Source organism: Mustela putorius, unplaced genomic scaffold (assembly GCF_011764305.1).
Source record: "Mustela putorius furo isolate JIRA1106 unplaced genomic scaffold, ASM1176430v1.1 tig00003987_pilon_pilon_pilon, whole genome shotgun sequence".
NCBI lineage: Eukaryota > Metazoa > Chordata > Mammalia > Carnivora > Mustelidae > Mustela > Mustela putorius.
This window is the reverse complement of record NW_025422126.1, coordinates 7,405,983-7,429,781: the sequence shown is the minus strand read 5'-3', so window position 1 is coordinate 7,429,781 and position 23,799 is coordinate 7,405,983. Positions and strand designations below refer to the sequence as shown.

The window sequence follows — 23,799 nt, the reverse complement described above, 5'->3', positions numbered from 1 at the left end:
CTCCCAAAGCCTTCTAGGCCCAGCCACCACCTCCAGGAAGCCCCACCTTTGCCCTTGCCCAAGATCTCATACCGGGGCCCACCCACCCGGGGTCTGTCCTGTGCCCACACTCCCATCCCTGGGCCTCACGTGTCACTCCACGGCCCATTCCATTCCCGCTCGCCCCAGGGGTTCCGAAGGCGGATCATGTCGAGCTTCTCCGACTTGAAGAAGGCCAGCAGGCCGTGGCCCAGGCGCACCTTGCGCACGTCAGTGATGGCATATGCGTGGCCCTTCACCAGGCCACACGCCAGGCGGGCCTCCATGTCTGCTGCTGTCACTGCCTGCGGGAGGACACAGTTGCCCAGAGAGGCAGAGCCCGGTCAGCGGGTTGGTTTGCGAGGCGGGTGTGCGCCTACACCGCCCTCTACAGGACAGGGAAGGAATGACAGCCCTACACAAAGCAGAAGCTGTGGTTAGGGACTGAGCTCAGAGTTCGCAAAGCCCCCAGTGAGCAGCAGTGTGGGGTCAAGGAAGGGGCCTAAAGTGGGGTTGGCCCAGGGGTGTACTGGAGTTCACTGCCACTGGCTCAGCTGTGCAACTGTTAAAACATTAGCTTGAAATCAACACGGCGAAAGTACTGACACCGTAAATGCTCTAAATCAGGGCTTTTCCTTTTTCTGGTCTAGACAACCCCCCACTGGTGTCTGCACTGAGCCCGATTCCCCACCTGGATTAGGAGTAAGTCAAAGAGATGATCCTCTTGAAGCACTCGGGCCTGTGCCAGCTACAGGAAGTGGCTCCCCCCTTTCCCGTTACCTTGTAGCTCGTGATGCCTCAAACCCAGACTAAGGGACCATCAGAGGTACAGACAACCCTCACCCCAGTACAAGATGCCCATAAAAGGGGGATGCTGGTCAAACCAGAAGGTATTTCATACCATAGAAATTAGGGCACAGGGGCCTATGGCCTGTGCTGCCCAGCACTGGGGAGGGGGAAGGCCACCCCCAACTGCTCCCCTCCACCCCCCAGGCTGAGGGCAAAGATTTAGGAGCCAATCTGAGCAGGGGCCCTGCCGGGGACAGCACGGCCAGCTCGCTCCCCAGTAAGGGCCTGCGAAGAAGCTCGGGAGGGCAGCCTCTGTGCTCTCACCTTGATGGAGGCACTGATGAGGCCTCCCCGGCTGTGCACCTTCAACACCCGCTCAAAGAGCTGGTTCCTCTTGGCCTCATCGTGGGCGAAGCCACCCTCGGTCAGGTCGATGGGCTCAGACACGCCACCTGTGAAGTCCACCAACGCATCTGCAGTGTTGCCTCCATCCAAGGCCTGGTAACAGCCCGCCAGCCTGGGGAGCAATGTGGAAAGAATTCCCAGCTCACAATCCCCAGCCAGCTGAAATCCCTCACCTTCCAGGGCACATTTTGGGGACTCAGAGAGGTCAAGCACACAGCTAAGGTCACAGAGCAGGTCACAGCAAAGCCAACACTGTAATCCATATCACTGGCTCCTAGATCAGTGTTTGTCCCACCAAACCACACCATTTTGTCACCCAAATTTCCCTTCGCCCTAGCAGCCTGTCCTCCAAATTAGCAGTCCAGAAATCAAGCGATTCTTCTCAAAAGTGTTTAAAGCTCACGTAGTTTTTGAAACATCAATTACGAATAATTTACATTATTTATAACAATGTAAATGCAGAAATTGCCTAAATGCCTAACAACAAGGAATTGACTTTAGAAACTAATGTTGCATCCATGCTCTGGGATGCGAGGCTGCCCCCCAACGAAGGCTTGTAAAAGAAATCCTGTGGCAGGAAATCTCTGGTGCTTGCTTGGTACGTTTGACGAAACAATATAGCTGGATTCTGGGGATGTTTCCAATGTCGGTAGGGGCGCCTGGGTCAGCTGGTTGAATATCCGACTTGATTCTGGCTCAGGTCATCATCTTGGGTTGAGATCGTGCCCAGTGTCAGGCTCCACATGTGGCAGGGAGTCTCCCCCCATCCCTCTGCCCCTGGGCCCCAACACATGCACATACGCTCTCTTTTTGAAGATAAATAAATATTTTAGAAAGTAACAAAAAATGAAAATGTATGCAATAGTTCATTTAAAAAACATTGAGCATGGCTGGCTGGCTCAGTCAGTAGAGTATGGGATTCCTAATCTCAGGGTCATGAGTTCAAGCCCCACATTGGGTGTAGAGATTACTGATAAATAAATAAATAAATAAACAAATAAAAATAAAAAACACTAATCGTCTACTATGTACAACCTACCAGGTGCCAAGGGCACAACTGTAGCTTCTTCTGTGAATGTTAGGAAAAGGCTGGGAGTCTTAAAGGCAGTGCTGAACATGAACATGAGCAGCAGAATGGGATATATAACAGAACAGATTACATAAACTGAAAATCTACACATATCTATGAAAATCTATACCTGACCTATCTTTTGCGGTTCCCCACAAAACAGGAACGCAGGTTTTACAAGGTAACCTACAAAAAAAAAGAGCCATCAAAGATGTTAAAGGAGGGCGCCTGGGTGGCTCAGTTAAGCAGCTGCCTTCAGCTCAGGTCATAATCCCAAGATCCTGGGATGGAATCCTGCATCAGGCTCCCTGCTGGGCAGGGAAGTCTGCTTCTCCCTCTCTCACAACCCCTGTTTGTGTTCCCTCTCTAGCTGTGTGTCTCTCTGTCATATAAATAAATAATCTTTTTTTAAAAATGTTTTAACATTTTTTTAAGGTTTTATTTATTCATTTAACAGAAAGGGACAGTACAAGCAGGAAGAGCAGCAGATAGAGTGGGAGGGAAAAGCAGGCTCTCCGCTGAGCCAGGAGCCAGATGTGGGATTCGATCCCAGGACCCTGGGATAACGACCTGAGCCAAAGGAAGCTGCTTAATGAACTGAGTCACCCAGGCACCCCTAGAAAAATATATTAAAGGAGTTTCTAAGTGGTGGGGAGGGTGTGGAGAGGATACAAGAAGCACAGGGAGGGAGACAGAAGTGGACAGCCGGGCCTTGGAAGGGAGGGGAGCAAAGATTCCGGAAGGCAGGGAGCCTGGTTCACTCAGGTGGCCCCAAACAGAGAAGTAGAGAGGCCTGGGAAAATATGCAGGAGCACAGGGGACTTTTATTACCTTCTTCCTGGGTTTCTATATTTGCTGGATCTGCTCTAAGAGACATGCATTCATTTTACAATTTTAGAAGTAAGCATGAATAGCACAGCTGTTGTGGAAGACAGTCGGGCAGTCACTGAAAAATTCAAACACGGAACTCCCATGAGATCCCGCAGCTCACTCCCAGGTGTACACTGCGAAGAGCTGAGAGCAGTGACTCGGAGGGACACTTGCACACCCATGTTCACACGGTATGTTCGCCACAGCCCAAGGTGGAAACGACCCGAGTCCACCGACAGATGAATGGAGAAACGAAGTGGAGCCTATCCACGCAACAGAATTCTGTGCCGCTCTAGACAGGAAGGACACGCTGGCATGCTGCAACGGAAGTGAGCTCGGACAGCATCGCGCGCCGAGAAATAAGCCAGATGCGAAAGGGTAAATACTGTAAGATTCCGCTTATAGGATCCAGCGGGAATAGACAGACGCAGAGACCGAAGCAGAAGCTGCTACTGAGGGGCTAGTGAGGGGCACTTCCAGAAAGGGAAGCCCCCACCCCGCCCCCGCAGCTAGGGTGCTGGAGACTCGGAGCCCACCAGGGGGCGAGATTGGTTCCCTTTGGACTGAAAATGGAATCTGTCGGTGTTGTGTTTTCTTGAGTTTGATGTTGAAAGTTGGTGTCTTTCCTTTTCCTGTCTCACACACACACACAGTCCAGGGAGACCAACAGGTGGGCCTGGGAGGCAGAACCAGGGAGAGGTTTCCACAGAGCCTATGGGCTCTCCAGCCCCACTCGCCGTCCTGCCCCAGGCCTGCCCCTGACCTGCAGGGGCCTGAGCAGGTCACTCTGCCCCAAAGCCCTCCACAGCTCGGCCAGCTTTCGCTGGGGCCCGTGCTGGGGACCCAGGGCCTGGCACAGAGCAGGAGTGGGGGTCGGTGGAAACAGAATAGATGGACTGTCAGGTAGACAGATGGATGAGTGGATGAAGCTCAGAGCCCAATGGGCAGGGAGGGCCCATGCTCCACAACCAGCCAGGGCTCTGAGAGCCCACATCCCAGCCAGGCTGCCACGGAGGGCCTGGCAGCTTGGATCTGAGGGGAAAATCCAGCACCCCGAATGTGAGTGTTGGCTCTGCCCTCTCAGGTAGAATAAGGAGAAGCTATTCTTCCTTGCGTGGATGGGTTTTGGGGATAGGACACCTGGTAACAGACCTACAGTCCAGGTCTCCCTGACCCTGCCCCCTGGCACCACCCCCACAGCGCAGGCTCAGCTGGCCACACCCTGGGTTCCCAGGCTCTGAGCGCACTGTGTGACTTTGAAGCAGCCCCTCGCCTCTGTGCCGGAAGCACTGGCTGGAGGTGCGGACACACAGAGCCTGGAAGCCAAGCTGCCCCAGGCTGGCCCCCCACCCACCGGTCCCCTGACTGTACCTACTTGGCATAGGCCTTCTCCACGAGGGCACACCAGAACTCGTTGCGGGAGCTGGAATGGCAGTAGATGAGCTGGTTGTTGACCGTGGGCAGCCGGTCATCGATGACCACGTCCACCCACTCCCCGAAGCGCCAGAAATGGAAGTGGAAGATGCCTGCATAGGCATTGGGTTTCTCAGGGTCCCACTCCTGCTCCTTCCAGTCTGGGATGACCTGGATAGGAAAGAGGACAGGACGGGAACACAGTGCAGGTCACATGTGGCTTCCTGAGGACACGGCGGCGGCGGGCTGCCTGGAGGGAATCAAAGGAGAAAGGAATAGTGGGTCCTGTCTCCATCTCTGCCATGAACGAGTGTGGGACTCGGGTGCACATTTCTCACCTCTGGGCCTCAGTTTCCCTTCTCTGCAGTGGTTAGGTGTAGGCTCCTGCCAGCTGTCACTCTAAGACCCTAGGAGCTTCCTGCGCCCTTCCTGGTGCCTCCCTCTGCGCCCCCCCCCCCCTCAGAAACACACCACATCCCTCCCAGCCCCCATCTGGTGAATGGCGCTGCCAGCACCCAGTCCAGCCTGAGCGACCCCTCCTTTTACCTCAGTCCATCCTACTCGGGCAATCTGAGCTCCCACATTCTGCTAAAATCCATCTCCCATCTGCCCCTGGCGCTAGCCTGACCAGCCCCCACCTCCGAGCCCAGAACCCTCTAACAGCACTAGCTGCCACACGTGCCCTTGGCCCACACAGCAGCACAGTGATCTATCTTTCTGATCATGTCACCTCCCTGGGAAGTGAGTCCAAATCCTTAAGCTGCGCTGTCCTGCCACCAATTTCCGGGCTGGCTTTTCTAGCCCCTTAGCCCCTGCTCCCTGCTCCAGGCTCTTCCTCTGCTCAGGAACTTTGCACCTGCTCTTCCTTCTTCTGTTCACTCAGCTGATTCTCACTTGCCCTTAACGACCCACTTCCTCCTCCAGGAAGCCCTCCTTGACTTTTTAGACTACTAGGACCCCATCTGTACAACTCATGGCCCCTGGCCCTTCTCCTCGGGGACCATTACCACAATTATAATTAAACAAGCATGTGTCACCCCGCTCAACTTAGCACTGGAAGTCTAGCTCTCTGAGGGCAGGAAGACATCAGGCCTGGTCACTGCCATATGCCCAGCACCTTGTCCAGGGCCTGGCCCAGAGATGGTGCTCAATCAACAGGTGTTAAAATTCACAGGCATTGATTGGGTCTCTAACAATATCATTTATGGAACATCTGGGACATGCCAGGTGCCACGTCCGCAACCACCACAGATTATCTCAGTTTAATTCGCACAATAACCCTGTTCATAGATTATTATCATCTATCCCTCCTTTACAGCTAAAAAACCCTGAAGTTCAGAGAGAGCAAGCAACTTGCCCAGGGCCACACAGTCAGAAAACACACATTCTTTGGAGTCAGACAGACCTGGGTTTGAAACCAGGATTCAGACTTGTGACTTGCAGACCACTCTGCAGGGGACCCGTGCTGACACTTAGGACCCAGGTGAATCAGGTATGGTCTCTGCCCTCAGGAGGCCTCTAGTCTGATGGAAAGAGGCAAATCTGGGCAGCAGGAGGTGGACAGAGAAGGGAAATCCCCTCACCCTAGAGTCAGGTGACTTGCTGGCCCTCCCCAGCATGGGACCAAGGCAGGGGTTGGGACCATGGGAAGCTCCTTCTGGAAGAAAAACACCCTCAGGGATGGGGGTGAGCATGCAGGCATCCAGGCCGAGAAACCAGAGATGCATCAGAAGGCCATAAATCCCAAGGCCCGGACCAGCCTGTGCACAGACACTTCAGCCAAAAGCCATTCCCCAACCCCCACGCTCATTAAGAGGGTTTTTGTTTACACACCTCTTACCATCAACAGGGATGTTGGCAAAGACAAACGGTCCCTGTGAGACACTGGAGACCAAGCAAATGAAGCTGCCAGCAGCGGAGGTCTGCCCAAGGCCAGACACAGACCGGGCTCTTCACTCAGCCGCGCCCCCGCTCTTCCCACCACCTCTCAGGGCAATACCATGGGAAGTTGCTGGCGCAGTGTTGCCCATGAGGACCGGGGAGGGAGGCAGGATTCACACTCGGGGCTTCAGGGCCTCGCACAGCATCTGGAACCCAGCAAGAACTCGACACTGCCCAGTGGTCCCTTTTCAGTCAATTCTGTGTTCTTTTGTAAACCTCCCAGGCCAGCCTCTGCCCCAGCACCCAGCACCCTCTCTCACTTTGCTTTCAGGACAGAAAGTTGTATCAAAAATGAGGTACACGCAAGGTGGCTTATCATCCCCACTGCACAGATGGGAAGGTGGAGAGATGAGGAGCTGCCCAAGAGCACCGAGGGACAGGGAGTCCGAAGCTGAGCACACCAGCCAGGCCCATGCACCCTCCCCCACTACCCCCTGCTCTGAAAGCTCTGGACTGCATGGGGCCCGGGGAGGAAGAGGGCCCTCACAGGGGGCCCTCACAGGGCACGGGGACTACTGCTGGGGATGCAGAAGGATCATTAGCCAAACCTGGGGTTTGGCCCTGCGCCCTCTGTGGCTCAGGAAGCAGCTAATGAGGCTCTAGGGCCTGGAGATCCTGAGTCAGGGATCCCCATGGGCCTCAGTTTCCCCTCCTACCTCATGGCCGGTGAGCCTAGCAAGGCTGGTTTCTTATCCCACACTCCCTCTGCTGCCAGCAGGGTCCTGAGCGAGGAGGAGGACACTGTGCAAGAAGGTGTACTCATAGAGGCCCTCAAACTCAAAGCTTCCACACCACGTCCAGTCATACCAGGAATCAAGGAAGCAACCGAAGACCCTCAGGCCACATCACAGGATTCCAAGACCAACCTACAGAGGCTCCCACTGGCCAGAGACAGGCCAAGTGCAGCATCAGTAAGAGTAAGTATTGCAATGGATCAAAACACATCAGACAGGTTCCCATCTACGAGATCACAACAATACTCACAACAACAAGTCATCAGTCACTCTTGGAGGATAGCTGGGAATCAACTCGTTTTTCTTTTAAAACTGGAAAATTAAGGGAAAGAATCAGGATTTATCCAACTGGGCCAGTGGGGAACCAAGAGCAGCAGATGAAGGGGGTTTGTATCTGGAGATGAGCTTCAGAAATGAGGAAGAGACTAGAATAAGAGACTCACCATTTTATGACCGCTGGCAAATAATGGATTTAGCAATAGTCATGGATGGCTTCTAACATCATGAAAAAGAAAGACAAGCAGCCATCACGTGCCTCGTGAGAGAAGTACGCAAGGTCTCCTGTGAAGCAGTCATGCCAAAAAGTTGTGCCTAAACCTCACGGAACCACTAGGGGAGGTCTGCGCTTACAGGAAATGTGGAGCAGAGAGAACACTTGAAATACTACCATGAAAATCAAGCCAACGATGGATGGAAGAAAAGGTTTAATATTGAAGAAATCTCTACCTCATGAGTCTAGGAAAAAAAAAAATCTTCCCCAAGTAAAGGGAAAGAAATAATAAAGATAGCAGGAATCAGGAAAATAGAAGACACTCAAAAAATAGAGAAAATGAGGGTCCGTGTCTGGGTTCTCTATTCTGTTCCATTGATCTATGTGTCTGTTTTTGTGCCAGTACCATACTGCCTTGATGGTCACAGCTTTGAAATATATGCAGTGATCCGAAGGGCCACCTACATACACCCCAATGTTCATACCAATGTCCCCAGTAGCCAAACTGGAAAGAGCCGAGAAGTCCACAGACGGGTGAATGGATAAAGAAGGTGTGATACAGACTCACAACAGAATATTACTCAGCCACCAGAAAGGATGAATACTTACCATTTGCATCGACGTGGGTGGAACTGGAGGGGATAATGCTGAGCAAACTAAGGCTGAGAAAGACTTACCACGTGGCTTCACTCATGTGATAAAGAAACAGCTCAGCTCAGAGCGTCACAGGGGAAGGGAGGGAAAACTAATGGGATGTTATCGGGAAGGGAGAAAAACCAACAGAAACTCTTAACTCTAGGAAACAAACTGAGGGTTGAGGAAGGAGAGAGGTGGGGGGGATGGGGTTGCTGGGTGAGGGGCATTAGGAGGGCACGTGACGTGATGAGCGCTGGGTGTTAGAAGCAACTGATGAATTATTTAACACTATATCTGAAACTAATGGTGTACTCTATGTTGGTTAATTGAATTTAAATAAAATTAAAACACATACACACAGATATTTATGGCAGAAATTGGAAACCAAAACTCCTACTGGGCGTTTGATGCTATGAGGGAATTACCGTGAAATGTGAAACTATTTTAGTTGTTCTAGGATTGCAGGTACAGAGTTTTGTTTTTGTTTTATTTTATTTTGTTTTTCACGACCCCTTATTACCCAGAGATGCACTGGGAAATATTTACAGATGAAATGATATGTGGCCTGGAAGGCGTGGGGGGAGGGGAATAAGAGGAAAACACGAGTGGCCGCAAGCTGACAGTTGTTGAGGTGGAGGGATGGGCAGCAGGGAGCACAGTAAGCCATCTCTCTCCTCCCATGTTGTCTCCAGCTGAAAGGCCCCATCCCCAGGGCCACCAGCTCCCTGGCCCAGCAGTCACAGCCGAGGCTCTGCTGACCCTCTCGGCCTCAGCCCCCAACACCACCTCCCACCTCGGGCTCCCAGAAAATCTACGCCCATGATGCTTCAGGCCACCTTGGCTTTGCACACGTGGCTCCCTCTCCGGTACCTTCCTTGTCCCTCGGGGGTGAGCGGAGCAACAGTATGCAAGGCTCTCCGGGCCTGGTGCTCCCAGGGCAGCCCCTCCCCAGGCTCTTTCCTGTTCCAGAAGGGAGCTTCTGGAGGGTGGGGCTGAGCCCCATTCTCCCCCAGATCCCCGCCCCATGTCCTGTATAGAAAGGTCAGCTCCCCAGCTGGACAAGTCTTTTTGGAAGAAAAGTCTCCAAGTGCCAGCTGCAGCAGGGCCCTGTCCAACTAGTGACCTTGCAGCCGCTACTGTACTCCTGCCCAACCACACTGCATGGCCGGGACTTCGCTTCGACTGGCCGCCACGCTGAGCCTCAGTGCTGGCCTCTGCCTCCTCTACCCCAGGGCTGCTGGGAGACCCAGGACTGACAGTGGCTTTGGGGGTGTCACCTTAACAGTGGAGGGCTGTGCACCTGTAAGGAGGGCTCATCCCGCTGGGGGACACAGGACAAGTGCGTGCACCCAAACAACGTCCTGCAAACCTTGGGGTTGGCGGGCAGCTCAGGTGACCTGGGCAGCCTCCCTCCCGAGAGGAACCTCAGCAACAGCCGCCCCACGCAGATGGGAAAAGAGGCCTGAGGGCTCAATGCACATACTTAGACTGAGCCGGTAGCAGGGCAAGGACTATGGAGAATTTGGAAAGCCCCTGGCACCCACTACAGAATCAGCCCAGAAAGCTCAGGGCAGGCAGGCACCGTGGGTCCCCGGGGCCTGGAGCACTCCCAGCTCAAATTGCCCTCGGACTCTGAGCCAGTGGGACATGCTTGCATTGAGTGTGCGAGTGCATGAATGCCAGTGCCCGTGGTGGACACAGCACGCGTGTGTGTGAGCACCAGCACATGTGTGTGTGCACATGGGCATCACGAGTGTGTGTCAGCGTGCACGCAAGCATGACGCAGGGAAGGCACTGGCACAGATCTCTGTCCAGGAGTCTGAGGGCCAGCTGGGGGCATTTCCGCCCAAGGCCGGTAGAGCTGAGGTCTGAAGGGCTGCAGGGGGCGGGTGGTGCCAGTGTTACCCAAGTCAGGTGGGTAAAATAGAGGGTCCCTGGTTTCAAGCACCTGAAGCTCCTCAGTTCTCAGCTTCTGATTGCAAGAGTCTCAAATTCTCGGGTTTCAGAGGCCATGACGGGAAGAGGTCAGGAAGCTTGGGCCCCCCAACCCTACTCCCCACACCCTCAGGAAAGCAGAGCCCCGTCGCTCCCCACGCAGAGTGAGGACGTGATGCACCTGCAGGGGTCTGGGGTTTCCTGTCCACAGGGCCGGGCCGTATGCTCAGAGACCCGGGCAGGACTCCAGGGTCAGGGCAGGCCTTCTCCTGCTGGGCTGCCCAGCTACACCACTCGGGCTAAAGATCCCCTCTGCTGGGCCATCCTGAGCCTGGTGATGATGGCACAGGAGAATGCCCTCTCGTCCACTCCAACCAGGGCCAGGCCTGGCCCCTGTCCGTCCCTTCACCCCACACCACCTGCTCCCAGAAGCACTGGGCTGCTGGGCTACCTCAGGAAACCCACCTCACCTCTCTGAACCCGGTGCTGCTCCTCTGGAAATAGGTTCTCCTGACAATCTTCTCAAAATCACTGAAAAGACCGTCTATCTCCAGTAACCAGGAGAGTCACGAAGAGCAAATGGAGAGAAGGTGCTGTGTGGCCCCCTCCTGAGGCCCTGAAGAGTTTCACTAACATAAACCCATTCAGGCTTCACAAGGACCGTAAAAGGAGGCATCATCATTAGTCCCTGCCAACAGGGTCACACAGGTGGTCAGTGGCAGGCCCCTCAGCACGGCACGCGCTGCCTCAGTGAAAGGAAGAAGCTCAGGAGATGGCAGGTCTCTTCTCTCTACGGTTTCCTGTGGGTTCCATGGGAACTGGGTCCTTGTTTCCGACTCCTGGCATCCTCCCAGCCCAGTGTTGGCTGTCAAGCTAAGGAGGGGAGCAGGGGTGGGAGGGCTGGGCTCTGTTGCCCCCATCCCTTCCGCAGGGATCTTCAGGAGTGGATGGAGGCCAGGGCTGGAAGGGCAGGGCTCGGGGAAGGGAAACAAGATGGCCACAGCTGCTCTGGGGAGGGCTCCGGGGTGGAGGACTGGGAAGTGAGACCTGGTTGTATGGAGCCTTTTGAAACAAGGGTCATTCCTAGGCAAAATCTCAAGTGTGGCCCTTGAAGCAAAATGTGACCTCCGGGGCGCCTGGGTGGCTCAGTGGGTTAAGCCGTTGCCTTCGGCTCAGGTCATGATCTCAGGGTCCTGGGATCGAGCCCCACATCGGGCTCTCTGCTCAGCAGGGAACCTGCTTCCTCCTCTCTCTCTGCCTGCCTCTCTGCCTGCTTGTGATCTCTCTCTGTCAAATAAATAAATAAAATCTTTTAAAAAAAAAATATGTGACCTCCGTCACTGGGAAGAAGCAGGCCTCCCCCTGCCCACCTGAGGGGGCCGCAGACCCAGAGCCTGGTCCAAACACGGCCACCTCCTGTAGCCCCTCCACGCCTTCTGTGACTTTAGGCAGATGGCTTCATCCTCCAGGCCACTTTGTCTCTGTCCTAAACTGAATGAGCTCCAGAGAGATGACAAGGGAAAGAGCTCTAGAGAAGGGCCAAGTGGGCACCAAAGGGATGTGGTAACATCATTCTTGTCTGGTCAGCGGGGCAGGGGCTGCCTGAGGACATGCATTAAATTGGTGATGTAGGCCTAGCCCCACCCCACCCCTGCCACTCCCCATCCCATCTGCCCCCTGGCCAGCCAGCCCATGAGGGAGGGACCCTGGAGACTGTATGTGGCTTGGTGCATCCCCACCCAGCCCCTTTGGGCTCCACCTGCTGAGGACCAGATGGCACCTCTCAGTGGCCTCAGCATGTCCCCACGCTTCAGACAGAGGCCGTACTGGGGGCTCCTGGGGAAAAACCTGCCAGGGGTGTTGGTACCCCACTGAGTATCAGGAGACCTGGTTCTAACTCTGTCCTGATGTCTGACCATGGGCCAGTCCCTTGACTGCTCCAGGCCTCATCTCTGACAGCAGCCAGGGGAGGGTGTGGGAATGCAGGAAAAGGCCAAGGAGGGGATACTCAGGGCTCTGCAGGGACTGGAGAGGGCTGTCAGAGCTCGTGGGGGCGGGGGGGGCAGGGGTGGCTCGCGGTGAGACACTGCACACCACAAGGTGAGGGCACAGAGGCTTTATTGGGGACACACAGTGCAAGGAGTGGATGTGGGGGCTCAGGGTGAGGGTACAGGCAGTCTGCAGCAAGAGGGTCCTCCAAGCTGCAGGCGGAGGTCAAGCAGAGAGGCGAAGGGCAGGACCATCTCGGGGGGTCCGGATGGCCCTACTGGCCACCAGACTGAGACTTCAAGCCCCGCCGGGAACAGGCCCCCGAGCGGAGAGTCAGAAACACCACAGCCATTCCCCACATAAAGAATGTCCATTCCCAAACCCCACTCCTGTTTGCACGCCTCGAATGGGGCTCACCCTCCCAGCATTCCCAGCCACTGTGGATGGCTCTTGCCCTCTCCCAGTGCATCTGTTCGCTGGGCCCTGTGGCTCTCGCTGGGTCTGCTTCATGAGCAAAGTGTCATGGGCCTCTTCCTGACGAAAAAAAAAAAACCACCTAGAGCTGGCTTAGAGACAGACAGGGTGTTGGGAGTACTTCCTGAGGTGCCCCTTGGGCCTGAGCCTTTCCTGCCCAGGGAGCAGGGAAAAACCTCACATCCCAGCAGGGATACTGAGGCCCCAAAGAATCTACTGACTCCAGCTCCAGGGCTCTGGACCCCTCTCTCCTGCTTCCCCCTGGCAGAGGGAAATCCCTTCACTATGCTGTTCCCTGCTTCACTGTATGAACCTCAGAGGCTCTCAGCTCAGGAGCACCCCCTCCCCAAGGTTATCCTGACCAAGCCCCTACTAAGGGCCACCCATGAACCAGCTGGGCAATACAAAGTAGATCATCTAAAATCAGACTTGCTCGCAGGTACAGGCTCTAGAACATAGCCACGAACACAGCACGCTCTCTCAGTATATACGCACACGTACAGATAGATGCATCTCTACGTAACTTTTTCACATGTTCCCTCCCTCTCACTTAACCCCCTGAAGTCATCCCCAGTAGGGCAGGAGCTGGCAAGCACAGCCTCGAGCCTGCCAGCTGCTCCCCACTGCCCCAGATCAGCCCTCCAAATGCTGCCTGAAGTCCTGGGGCCCCTGAAGCATCCCGGGTCCATGCCAGGCCCGGGCCAGGAGCGGTGCCTTCCTGGGTCCCCGGGCTCACTGTTCACCTCTGGGATTCAGTGAAGGGCACTGCGGCCAGGAGAGCAGTGATTCCCCAGGGAGGCCGCTCTGTCGTCTGTCTCTCCGTCTCCTGAGGAAGCCCGAAGGCTGGTGCTTTGGATCTCTTTCTCTGTGTCTGTCTGTCTCTGTCAGCCTCTCTGAGTCTCTCTCCGGACAACGAAGCAGAGGGAAGGCACATGCCCTGGGTCCCACCAGGCCTCCATGGTCTACAGCAGAAGCAGTGGCAGCCGGGTCAGCTTCTAGACTACAGGACCTCTGCATCTTCCTCATGGGAGCAGGAGTGCCAGCACCAGGGAAAGGAGAGAAGGAAGCACACAGGCTCAGAGGGTCCTGGGCACGCTGAGGGCAGATCAGCAGCTAGGAGAAGGTCCTCCAACACACGCCTCGGGTAAAGGGGAGGGGGAGGCGGGCAGGCATGGGGAGGGCGAGGCAGCCAGCAGCAGCAGCAGCCGTCAGAGCTGGTTAAAGACCACAGAGGCCTTGAGGTCAGCGGGCTCCAGGCCCTCGCCAAAGGTGATGAGGAAGTACATGACCTTGCGGATCTTGGCCAGATCTGATAGGCGCTCCCCAAACTCCAAGGCGTCGGCCTCGTTCCAATCCATGGCCTCCGAGTCCTCCTTGCGCCAGAAGATGGCAGCGGGGTCCAGCAGCTGGCGCGTCATGAGGTTGGTGAGGTCGGGTGTCCAGTTCTGGGAGGTGCCCGTGATGGTGACCTTGCCCGGCTTGTTCAGCACCACATCCCAGCGCTCGAACTGCAGCTTCTGCTGCTGGACGAAGTCCAGGCGGTAGACGGACTCAGCCGGCCGCAGCAGCTTCTCGCCGTCCTGGCGCTTCTCCCCGCGCTGCTTCAGGCTCTCCACACGCAGCCGCATCTGCTTGGTCAGGTCCTGGTCCAGGACCAGGGGCATGCTGAGCTGCGGCTGCTTCGGCCCGTCCTCCGCCATGCCGGGTGCTGCTGCTGCTGCAACGCTGCCTGGGAGCCCCGTGTGCCTAGGAGCTCCGTGTGCCGTGTGTGCAGGGGCCTCACAGCCAGGGCCAGAGGCCCCCAAGGATGCCCCGCCTACCCTTTGGCCCTCCCCCGGCCCCTCCCCTCTCCTTGCCCCTAGGCCCAGCCTGGCCCTGCCCTGCCCAGTGCTCAAAATGGGGATGGGAGGCCCCCCACGCCTTCTCTCTCCTCCTCCAAGAGGCAGGAACTGAGGCATAGCCAGCGGGCAGAAGGGTGACAGGTTCCTCAGGGACCAGGCTGCTGATGTCAATTGCTGTGGTAACAGCCCTGACAACCTGACTCCCACGGAAGGGCTTGTTTATGAAGAAGGGAGGGTGCCTGGGGCAGTAAGAAAGGGAGGGAACTGGGGAGCAGGGGTGCACTGGAGAGGCTGCAAGACCCCCTGGCAGGAGAGGAGGGGGACAAGGAACGGAGGGGGCCTGCTGTTGGGAGAGGTTCCACCCCAACCAGAACCTGAAGCCACCTCGCCTTCAGCTCAGCCTCACCCTCACTCCTCTCCACATTCAACCGCCAAGGCCTTCATTCCGCCTCCCAGGGGCCCTGGGAGCCCTCCAGTCCAGCCCCTGTGCCAGGACCAGCCTGGCCACCTCCATCTCTCACCTAACCCCACTGGCAAACTTTAGATCTCATCAGAATCCCCTGCAGGACCTAGAACAAGATCACTGGGCTCCACCCCCACTGCTTCTGATTGAACAGGGCTGACCAGGCCTAGGAATCTGCATTTCTGCCAACCTTCCCGGGGGATGCTGATGCTGTTGGTCCAGGGACTGGGAGAATCACTGACCTACAGGAGTCCTGTCCACTGGCCCTGCCTCCTCCCCACTGAATCCTAGCACGTATTCTATCCACATCAAGCCTCAGATTCCCCTAGGAGACCTGAGGCTGAGAGAATCTGACAGACATCTGTTCTACAGTGGCTGAGGCGGAAGCAGGGGCTCAGCTAGTATATTCTAGTAAATGGAAGAACTGGAATATGTGAGGAAGGGGTGAGGGGAAAGGGGAAGCTGCCATGACACGCCACACACAGAAAAGAGGACAGAGGCACAGGCCAAAGTGTAACAACTGAAAATGATCTGGAGGGTCTAGTGGACCACAAGCAAAGTAACTGCTAGATGGAGGCTAAATCAGTCAGTGGGATCTTGGCCACGTGATCACCCAGCAGCTGTCTGTTGTAAACATCTCAACTGAGGTCAGTTCTGGAGGCCGCTGGGGGCAGTCCCCCAAGGGCATTCAAGAGGAGGCGAAACCTCAAGCTGTCTGACCCTCCCAGAACCTTTCACTCTGTACCTTTAGGGTCAGAAGAGAGGGAAACAACACGGCTGAGGAATTCCTGTGGAGTTAAGCCGGCACCTAGAACAGGGCTTGCCACATAGGAGGCCCTCAGAAGACGCTTGTTAAATGACTGAATGAATGAATGGCACTGAGAAGAGAACTAATGTGATAGGGCCCAAGGCCAACGCCAGCCAGAGGCGAAGATGTGCATATGGGGAGAGTACACAAACACTGACCGGAAGCCAAAATGAGGTTTAGGGGCAGGTGTGTATTAAAGTGCAGGATGATGGACACGCCTGGAAGGTGAGGCCAGGGAGACTGGACCTTCAGCAGAACCTCTGCGGGAAAGGCAGTTGGGGGTGTGGGCTGTGGCCACCATGGAGAGTGGAGGCCGAGGCTGCTGATGGTAAAGGATGATGAAGCCACAAACAGGACTGAGGCCAGGATGATGAGGGCAGGGTGTCAGCCACATGGGTGTGGTAATCCCTGGGACACAGTAGCACTGGGCAGAAAAGGCTGGGAGACTGGAGGCTCCAAGCCCCTGGGGCCCGGGTAGAAGCTGGTCCACAAGGAATGGCAACAGGTGGGCAGGGCCAGGGGGCGTGGAGAGCCAAGGGCATCAGCCTATAGGGGCTGCCAAGTGGAGGGTGTGTTCTGGAAGCCGCACCGAGGGGAGTGACAATGCCCACCTCATCTCTGGACCTGCAGGATGCCGGGGAGACCCAGGGATTATATGACCCTGGGGAGAGCCTGGGCTCAGCCTGGGCCAGCTGCCGACCAACAGGAGGCTGAGGGTGGAAGGTGTCCAGGGCTTGGGCCTCAAAAAGGCAAGGCCGGAGAGGCCAGAGTGGAAAGGGAGGAGAGGAAGCAGGAAGAAGGCTGCAGGTGGGGCCAGGGCCACCCACGGCTCTCTGCTTGGCCACTGGACACCTTGGGGACACCCACTAGAGCCTGGAGTAGGAATGAGCAGAGGAGGAGAGGAGGTTCCAAACTTGCCTATGTGACTGTAAAACTGTGTACCGAAAAGCAATGCAAATGCCTCTTGAACCCCAACTGGAGAAACAGTCTAGAGGGAAACAGAGTAAACCCCAACACCAGTTGTTTCCAGCTAAAGCAAGCCTTCAGCGACGCAGTACCTGTGTACATCCTCTATCCCCAGTGTTGGGAATGGCATGGGGTACATCGGGTGCCCCATTACCTGGGCTGAATGACCTGCTCTGTAGCTCATGGGCATGAGCTGCGCAGATTACGCGGGGACATGTCGGCCACCCGCCAATCCTCCCTCTCAGACAGCCAGGCACTCACTTCTGCTCGGCTTTCCTCCTTTGGCCGGGGGCGCCCGAGGCTCCAGGCTCAGAGCAGGGATCGGGCCTGCCCCCACGCCTGGGCCTGCACCAGGCTCTGGGGGAGGTGAGCACCCAGAATGAACCAGGCCTGATGGCAAATGCTCCAGCCCACTGTCACGTCCTGATTCCTGGCCCACAAAACCCAGTCACCTGAAGTCCACTGTCCCGCCCTCAGAGAATGGACAGATCATAACGTCCCTACCAGGGATCCCACAGGAGGGAGAGGTCCACCGCCAAGAAGTGTCTACTAGAACAGAGGGACAGGTGGGGAATCCAGGGGTGGGTGGGAGGGACTGAACACAGGTATACTGCCATTAAATACCACAGGCTTGCCCTCTCCCACCACAGGCTCCATTTATCCTGGGGACTAGAAAGGTCAGGTTTACGCCAAGACAAGGAGAAGGAACCTGACTTCCCCAGTGTCACACAAGGACATCCAACCGAGCATCCAACCCAGGTCTGGCTGGTTTCAAATCCTGTGCCCATCAGCCCCAGGTTGCATCAAGAACTAGAGGTAAAGGGGTGGCTTCCTGGCGGAGGGGGCACTACATATTACGGGCATGGTGCACCAGTGTCCTGAGGTTCAGCATCCCCAGAGTGAAGTGGGTGGGGGGAGAGGGGGTGGCTGGGCACCCCTGCTCCATGGAGAAAACAGAGTGGGTGGGGCAGGGGAGGCCCTGCAGGGCAACAGGCCCAAAAGTGAGGGGTGACAACAAACAGGGCCCAGTCAGCAGGGACAGGAGGGGAGTAAGGCACAGTAATAAGCTCCCCAGGGCCCCCCACCTCCTTCTAGGACCCAGGAGCTATCACCACAGCAGCACCAGGAGGCGGAGTGCAATTAGCTGAGAACACCTTGTTCCCTCCAGCCTCCTAGGGACTGGAGCTCCTGGAGATTGCCTCCCAGTCCTTGAAGACTCCAGACCAGCCAGGCCAGGAGCCCTGACCCCCTGCAGGCAGAAGCTCCCGCCCAGCAACAAATAAACACAGAGGGGCCACAGCTTCAATGATAGTCCTCCTGCCTGAGGATCCTGGCTCCCTTCCTCCACTCACTGCCGCAGGCCAGGCCCAGGACAAGACACACAGGAGGTGGAGGCTCCTCCCTACGAATGACCAGAGAGCCTGTTTCCCAGGAGGGCACACGGTGGGCCAGGCTCTGGCCCCACTGAAGGCCCCAGGAGGCATAGGGGAGGAGGGCCGGCCGTGGTGTTACTGGCGGCTTACAGCTCCATCCAACAATTTGGGGAGGGACTCTGTTCTCAGAACTTTCTTGAGCCTTCTCTGGGCCAGTACCCTGCTGGGCTCATTTGGAAGATACAGCTGGGCCCGCTTTGCCCATGGGGAGCTCACCTCAAGAAGGGAGACCACAGGTAAACAGGGGATTACAGGACAGGGTGGGAAGTCTAGGGCCAGCCCTACAGGATTCCTAAGTGCCACCGTCAGCCCCAGACATAGCTGTGGATGGGCTCAGAGGCAGGGAGACCTTGTTCTGGGCTCAGAGAAGGGGCCTGGAGCCTGGAGACAGGGGCAGAGAGGACAGCCCTACATCCAGAGAACACACTGGGCCCCAGCCCTCTCTGGTCTTTGAGGCTCATGAGTGACATGATCCCACATGTGGCTCTCTGAGGCCCTTCCAGCCTGGATATCTACAATCACCCCCGTCTACAGGCTGCAGCAGTGACCTTTGCTGAGGGCTCTCCAGCACCTGGGTCCCCCCCGGACCATCAGGAGCCAGACCCCAGGGATACATACCCTGGGGTGGCTTTGAAAGGTCACACCCCTGTTCAGAAGGCATGACAGTAGGGCACCTAACACAGTCCCAGCCCCGGCTAAGGGCACAGTTCCCTCTGACAGCTGACGGATGCCCCCTGCTTGCCTGAGAATACCCATCATGTTCTATGAATGTTAATTACCAAAACATGGGTAACGCAGCCCACACTCGTTGAGCACCGCATTGCATAGGCCCTTTGAGAACAGTTTCCTGTTTTGCCCTAACAAACTCCAAGAGGGAGCTACCCTCATATCCTGGTTTTTCGTATGAGTAAACAGAACTAATTATAAAGCTACCAAATGGTGAGGCAAGGGCTTTAACCTAAACCATCAGGCTGAGATGCCCAGAGCTTGTAAGGCCTGCTGCTGACTCCTTATAGGAAGGGCAGGAAAGGCAGGGAGGAGCAGGGGGCAATGACTGGTATCTGCTAGCACAGGAACCTGCATGCAGTCCTGATGGACTCTATACAGACCAGCAGTCCAGCCTTTACCCAAGCCTCCCAGCCTCCCCAGAAAGGGAGCTCTCCCTGTGGGATTAAAGGGCTGCACTTCCAAGTGTCGCCACAAGAGGGCAAAGTGTCACGACCAGAGACTGCTCTTTCCATCATGAGCCCTTGGCACTGGTCCAGAACATCAGCACTTGGAACCAGGAATCATGAAACAAAACAAGCTGGACCACACCCGCTGAACAAGGGAGAAAACGGAGGCCAAGATAAGGACGAGGACTGACTGGCTAAGTCTATACAGCAGGTTCTGGCAGGGGGCCTCCTGAGCCCCAGCTAGTGGTGGCTCCACACTGCACCCGACTCAGGCAGCTTCCACATTTCTCAGGCGCCAGTTCTGCCAGGGGGCTCCAGGGACACTGTGGGCCCCCAACATTGAGGTGGGGACACATCAGGATGCCCGTGGGAGCCACACAGATTCCCAGCACCCGGCCCTGGAGAACCTAAGCTGGCAGGTGAGGGAAAAGCGATTCTGCTGCTCAGCCAGAGCTGGGAGCGCTGGTGTCACCCCTCCCCACACCGGCACAGGCATTCATAACATCACACCTGCCAGCTCAGGGTGCACCTCCCCGGGTCAGCAGTGAGGGCCCCACCCCAGGCCTCACCTTCTGCCACAGCGACTCTCGGGAGGCGAGCGACGAGCAGGCCGCCACAAACCAGCAGTTGCCCACTTGGCCCTGGTGCAGGTCGTGGGAGCTGATGCCGTCCACAAAGAGGCGGGGGTTCTCACAGATGTCCTGCGGAGAAGATAAGAGCGGACCTCACTGCCAGCGTGGAGACTGGCCCGCCTCCCCTTGCAGACCGGGGGCCCCAGTGTGGCTGGTCAGTTTCTCCGAATCCAGCTCCCCCCAGGTTGCCCAGAAGGCCCTTCTCCGTTCCCCTGGATGAAGAAGTCTGCCCTTCAGGGCCAGAGGTTCAAGGGTGAACAGATGCTGTGGAAGGGCTTGGGGGACTGGCTCCAGGGCACCCCCTTCTGCCTGCCCTCTGTGCTCTTCCCCAGCCAGCAAAGGGTCAATTCCCATCCTCCCCCAGCAGCAGCAGGCTGGCAGTGCCCACCCCAGCCCACCCTCAGGGGCCCCCATTCACACAGAGGGTGAGGGCCCCAGGCAGAAACAAACAGCAAACTCACAGAGAATGAATGAGTGGCAAGGGCAGGGGAGAAGCAGGGAGCTGACCACGCCAGGTCCCAGGCCAGCACACCCTCAGGCTGTCTCACTGCACCCTCAACCCCATGGAGGAGTGTGGGGTTGTTATTCCAGTTTATGGCCAAGGAATGAAGGTTCAGAGAAGGGCAGTGACTTGTCAAGGACACACAGCAAGCAATGCCGAGCAGAGCTCCTAGAGGGTCTTTTGTGTGGCCAGTGTGGGTCCAATGGGCCAGGCAGAGACAGGGCTGGGCAGGAAGGCAGTGCCCTTCCCCTTTCCCAGTCCAGGTGTCTGCTTGGGGCATGCAGGTGCCCACCTGTGTCCTGAAGCATCTTTACTCCACAGAGCTGAGAGGGAGGGAGGGAATGCTCCCCAAGGTGGAGGTGGTAAACACTGAGACAGGCCTTCCATGCACCAGTCATCCTGCTGGCGCCATGACCCATCCTCACCATGATCCTGAGACGTGGGCACTATGCCCACAGTACAGATGAGCAAACCAAGGCCCAGAGAGGTTGAACAATATGCCCCACACATAGCTGGGCCTGGCTCCATCACAAAGAGCTACTGAGGTCCTACTACAGGCAGCCAGTAGAAGGCAGCAGTCAGGAAGACACATTTGCTGGCTGTGAAACTTCAGGCCGGTGCCTCAGCCTCTCTCAGCCTCCATTTCCTCACCTGTGCAAAGCAGGCATACCCCTGTAGGGCTGTGGGGATGCCACAAATCCCAGAAGCCGGGCATTCTACGGGGATAAGGGGAAAAGGGCTAGGGGTTCTCAATAAGGCGTATGGGACTCCTCTTGGCACCTCTGCCTGGGAAAACCAGTGTTTTGGGGGGCCAGATTGAAGGCCTTAACCCCCCTGAGGGCATGAACAGCTCCAGATGGGACTTCAGTGTGACCCAGAGCCAAGCCTTATGGTGATTTCCCCATAATACAGACTGTGGCATGCCGCGGGTTGGAGTGATTCTGCCCCAGGTCATGAGAACCCAGTGAGGCTGGAAACTTGCAGAGCGGGCTGCTATCAGGAAGCAAGGCAGGAAGAAGACGGCCTCCCTCCCCACAACCCTTCTTATCTTCTCTCCACGGCCTGGCCCACAGGCCGACCAGCGCCCTGAGCCAGGGAGAGCCGTGACTTAGCACCCACCTCCCTGGAAGGGGGGCAGGGTGGGAACTGGGGGTGCTGCTTCGTACCTAGAGGACCCCAGCCACATGGCCACCACGTGAGGTGACCTCCTCATACCCCTCCCCTTCATATCGTCCAGGCCAAGGCACTGGAGAGATATGACTGGCCGGTGGTCCACAGAGGAGGATGCCGAGGCCCAGGAGCCAGTGACAGCCAAGGTCACACGGCAGTAAATGGGCCAATGGGACACAACGCAGGTGGGCTGGGCTCCCTGACGAGGTCTCCTCCCTACTGAGCTGAACCCTGGGGCAGGGCCAACCATCCCAGCCTGGCCCTGGCACCCAGAAAGGGGCTCTGGCTCCAGACCCTTCTCTGGCCCCTGAAGAGAGACTGAGCATAGGAGTCAGGAGTCTTGGCTCCCAGGCTCAGTGCTGCCCTGAGCCTCCACGGTGAAGCGGGGTACCTCCAGCCAGGCAGGGAGCCGAGAGGGGGTAGGGGTCTGGGGCGTCTTCCTACCACCCGCAGGCACAAGACTTGCTAGAGTGAGTTGAGGTCGGTGGTACCTGGACCCACCCCCAAGTCCAGTAGCCACCTGGGGATACCCCGCATGGACAATCACACAAACAGCTCCCGAGGAGTGGGCACCGGCTCTGTGCCCAGCATTGTGCCACACCACCCTGTGAGGCAGGTACCACTGGCCTCCTTGCTTCACAGATGAGGAAACCAAGGCACAGGGAGGTGAAGTCATTTGCCCAGTGCCACAGAGGAAGAGGTGAAGTGAGATTCAAATTCAGGCAGTCAGCACCACGGCCTCCGGGGGGCTAGGACTTATGACAAAAAGCCACCCTGCCTCCCTCACAATCCCGCACCTGTCCCCAGCCCAGCTTGGGGCTTCCCACTATACAGCAATGAGACCAAGGGGTCAGAGGCAACCCAGACCCTCCCCTCCCCCGAGGGCCAGGATCTCAAGACCTGTGTTTATTCTTCCATCGCTCCTGGGCTATTGTGTTAGGCACAGCCCACAGAGCTAGTCAGGGAAGTTCCCAGCCTGAAGGCCCATCCCTGGAGGAGGAAAAGCCTGACTCTGACCCTCCACGTGAGCCAGCAGCCATGACAGCAGGAAGCCAGAGAGAGATCAGAGGAGGCTGCCTGGAGGCAGTGACACCAACAGAGCAGGCAAGGAGAGGGACAGGAGGTCTCCAGAAAGAAACGGGGACTCCAAATTCCCCCCAAGATGGGATCCAGCCACAGTACCGAGACACATGCCACCTCTGACACCATGCTCCCTGGGCTCCTGGCCACGTGTGGTCCCTTCTATCACTGTTCACACTCAGGGTCACCCCCACCCGCACCAGCCTGCAAGCTCCGGGACAGGGCCCAGGCCCAACTCCGCCCACTATACCAGCGTCAAGAGCAGGGCCTGGCAGGTTCTGCTGGGGCTGCAGGAAGGCTCTCCCGGAACAAGGGAGGGCAGAGTGGCATGCAGGATTGGGCCCAACAGGCATCTTCAGGGAGCCCTGGACCAAGTTATCTCCCAGGGTTGGGAGGTGACAGCTCTAATGCTCCACAGACCTCTCTCTGGGGCACGGCCTTCTACATCAGCAGTCACCTCTCACCTCTCGGCCCCTCAGCCCGTCAGACCAGTTCCACTGGACACGGGGCATAGCCCAGAACTGTCTGCCTCCAGGGCACAACAAGAATTTCAGGTGTGCAGGCCCGGTGTACAAACAGGCACGCCCCGAGACAGCGGACCCAGGCATATTCGGCCCTCGTCTTCCACGCTCCTGCAGTCTAAGATCCAGGCAGGAGCCGACCCCCGACCCGGGACAGTAAGGCCCAAGAAGAAAGCAGTCCGTCTGCCTGGGACGGGGCAAAAAGGGCAGGTTCTCAGGAGGAGCGGCCATCCCACACTCCCCCTCCGCCCCCAGCAATCCGGTCCTGCAAGGCATTCTGAGCAGCGGCCCAGAAGGGATCGTTCCCAGGCAGAGCCGAGGCCCAGATGGCCGGCCCCAGTGAAACTATCTGTTCCGTGGCATAAAGGGGCCTATATTCCAGCACAGCCCAGGAGTGGGGTCTTCTCCAGGTGCTGGTGTGATGAATGTGAGCCCAGGACCGGGG

The 23,799-nt window shown here is 56.9% G+C and overlaps 2 protein-coding genes across 5 annotated transcripts in view; both read right to left on the bottom strand.

Annotated features, from left to right (window-relative positions):
* CAPN5 (calpain 5) overlaps positions 1–23,799 on the bottom strand; it is a 53,288-nt gene that overhangs the window by 9,664 nt on the left and 19,825 nt on the right. For all 4 annotated transcript variants that reach the window (XM_004767985.3, XM_045071324.1, XM_004767984.3 and 1 more), the window contains exons 3-6: positions 20,019–20,150; positions 4,527–4,735; positions 1,132–1,324; positions 130–323 (exon numbers count right to left, since the gene is read on the bottom strand). In XM_004767985.3, the coding sequence (XP_004768042.1) occupies positions 130–323; positions 1,132–1,324; positions 4,527–4,735; positions 20,019–20,150 (728 nt within the window). The remainder of the gene's footprint in view (positions 1–129; positions 324–1,131; positions 1,325–4,526; positions 4,736–20,018; positions 20,151–23,799) is intronic.
* LOC106003369 (olfactory marker protein) lies at positions 12,401–20,012 on the bottom strand. The gene has a single exon (XM_013064366.2). It carries the CDS (start codon positions 14,719–14,721, stop codon positions 13,972–13,974), a length of 750 nt encoding a protein of 249 aa, XP_012919820.2. The 5' UTR covers positions 14,722–20,012; the 3' UTR covers positions 12,401–13,971.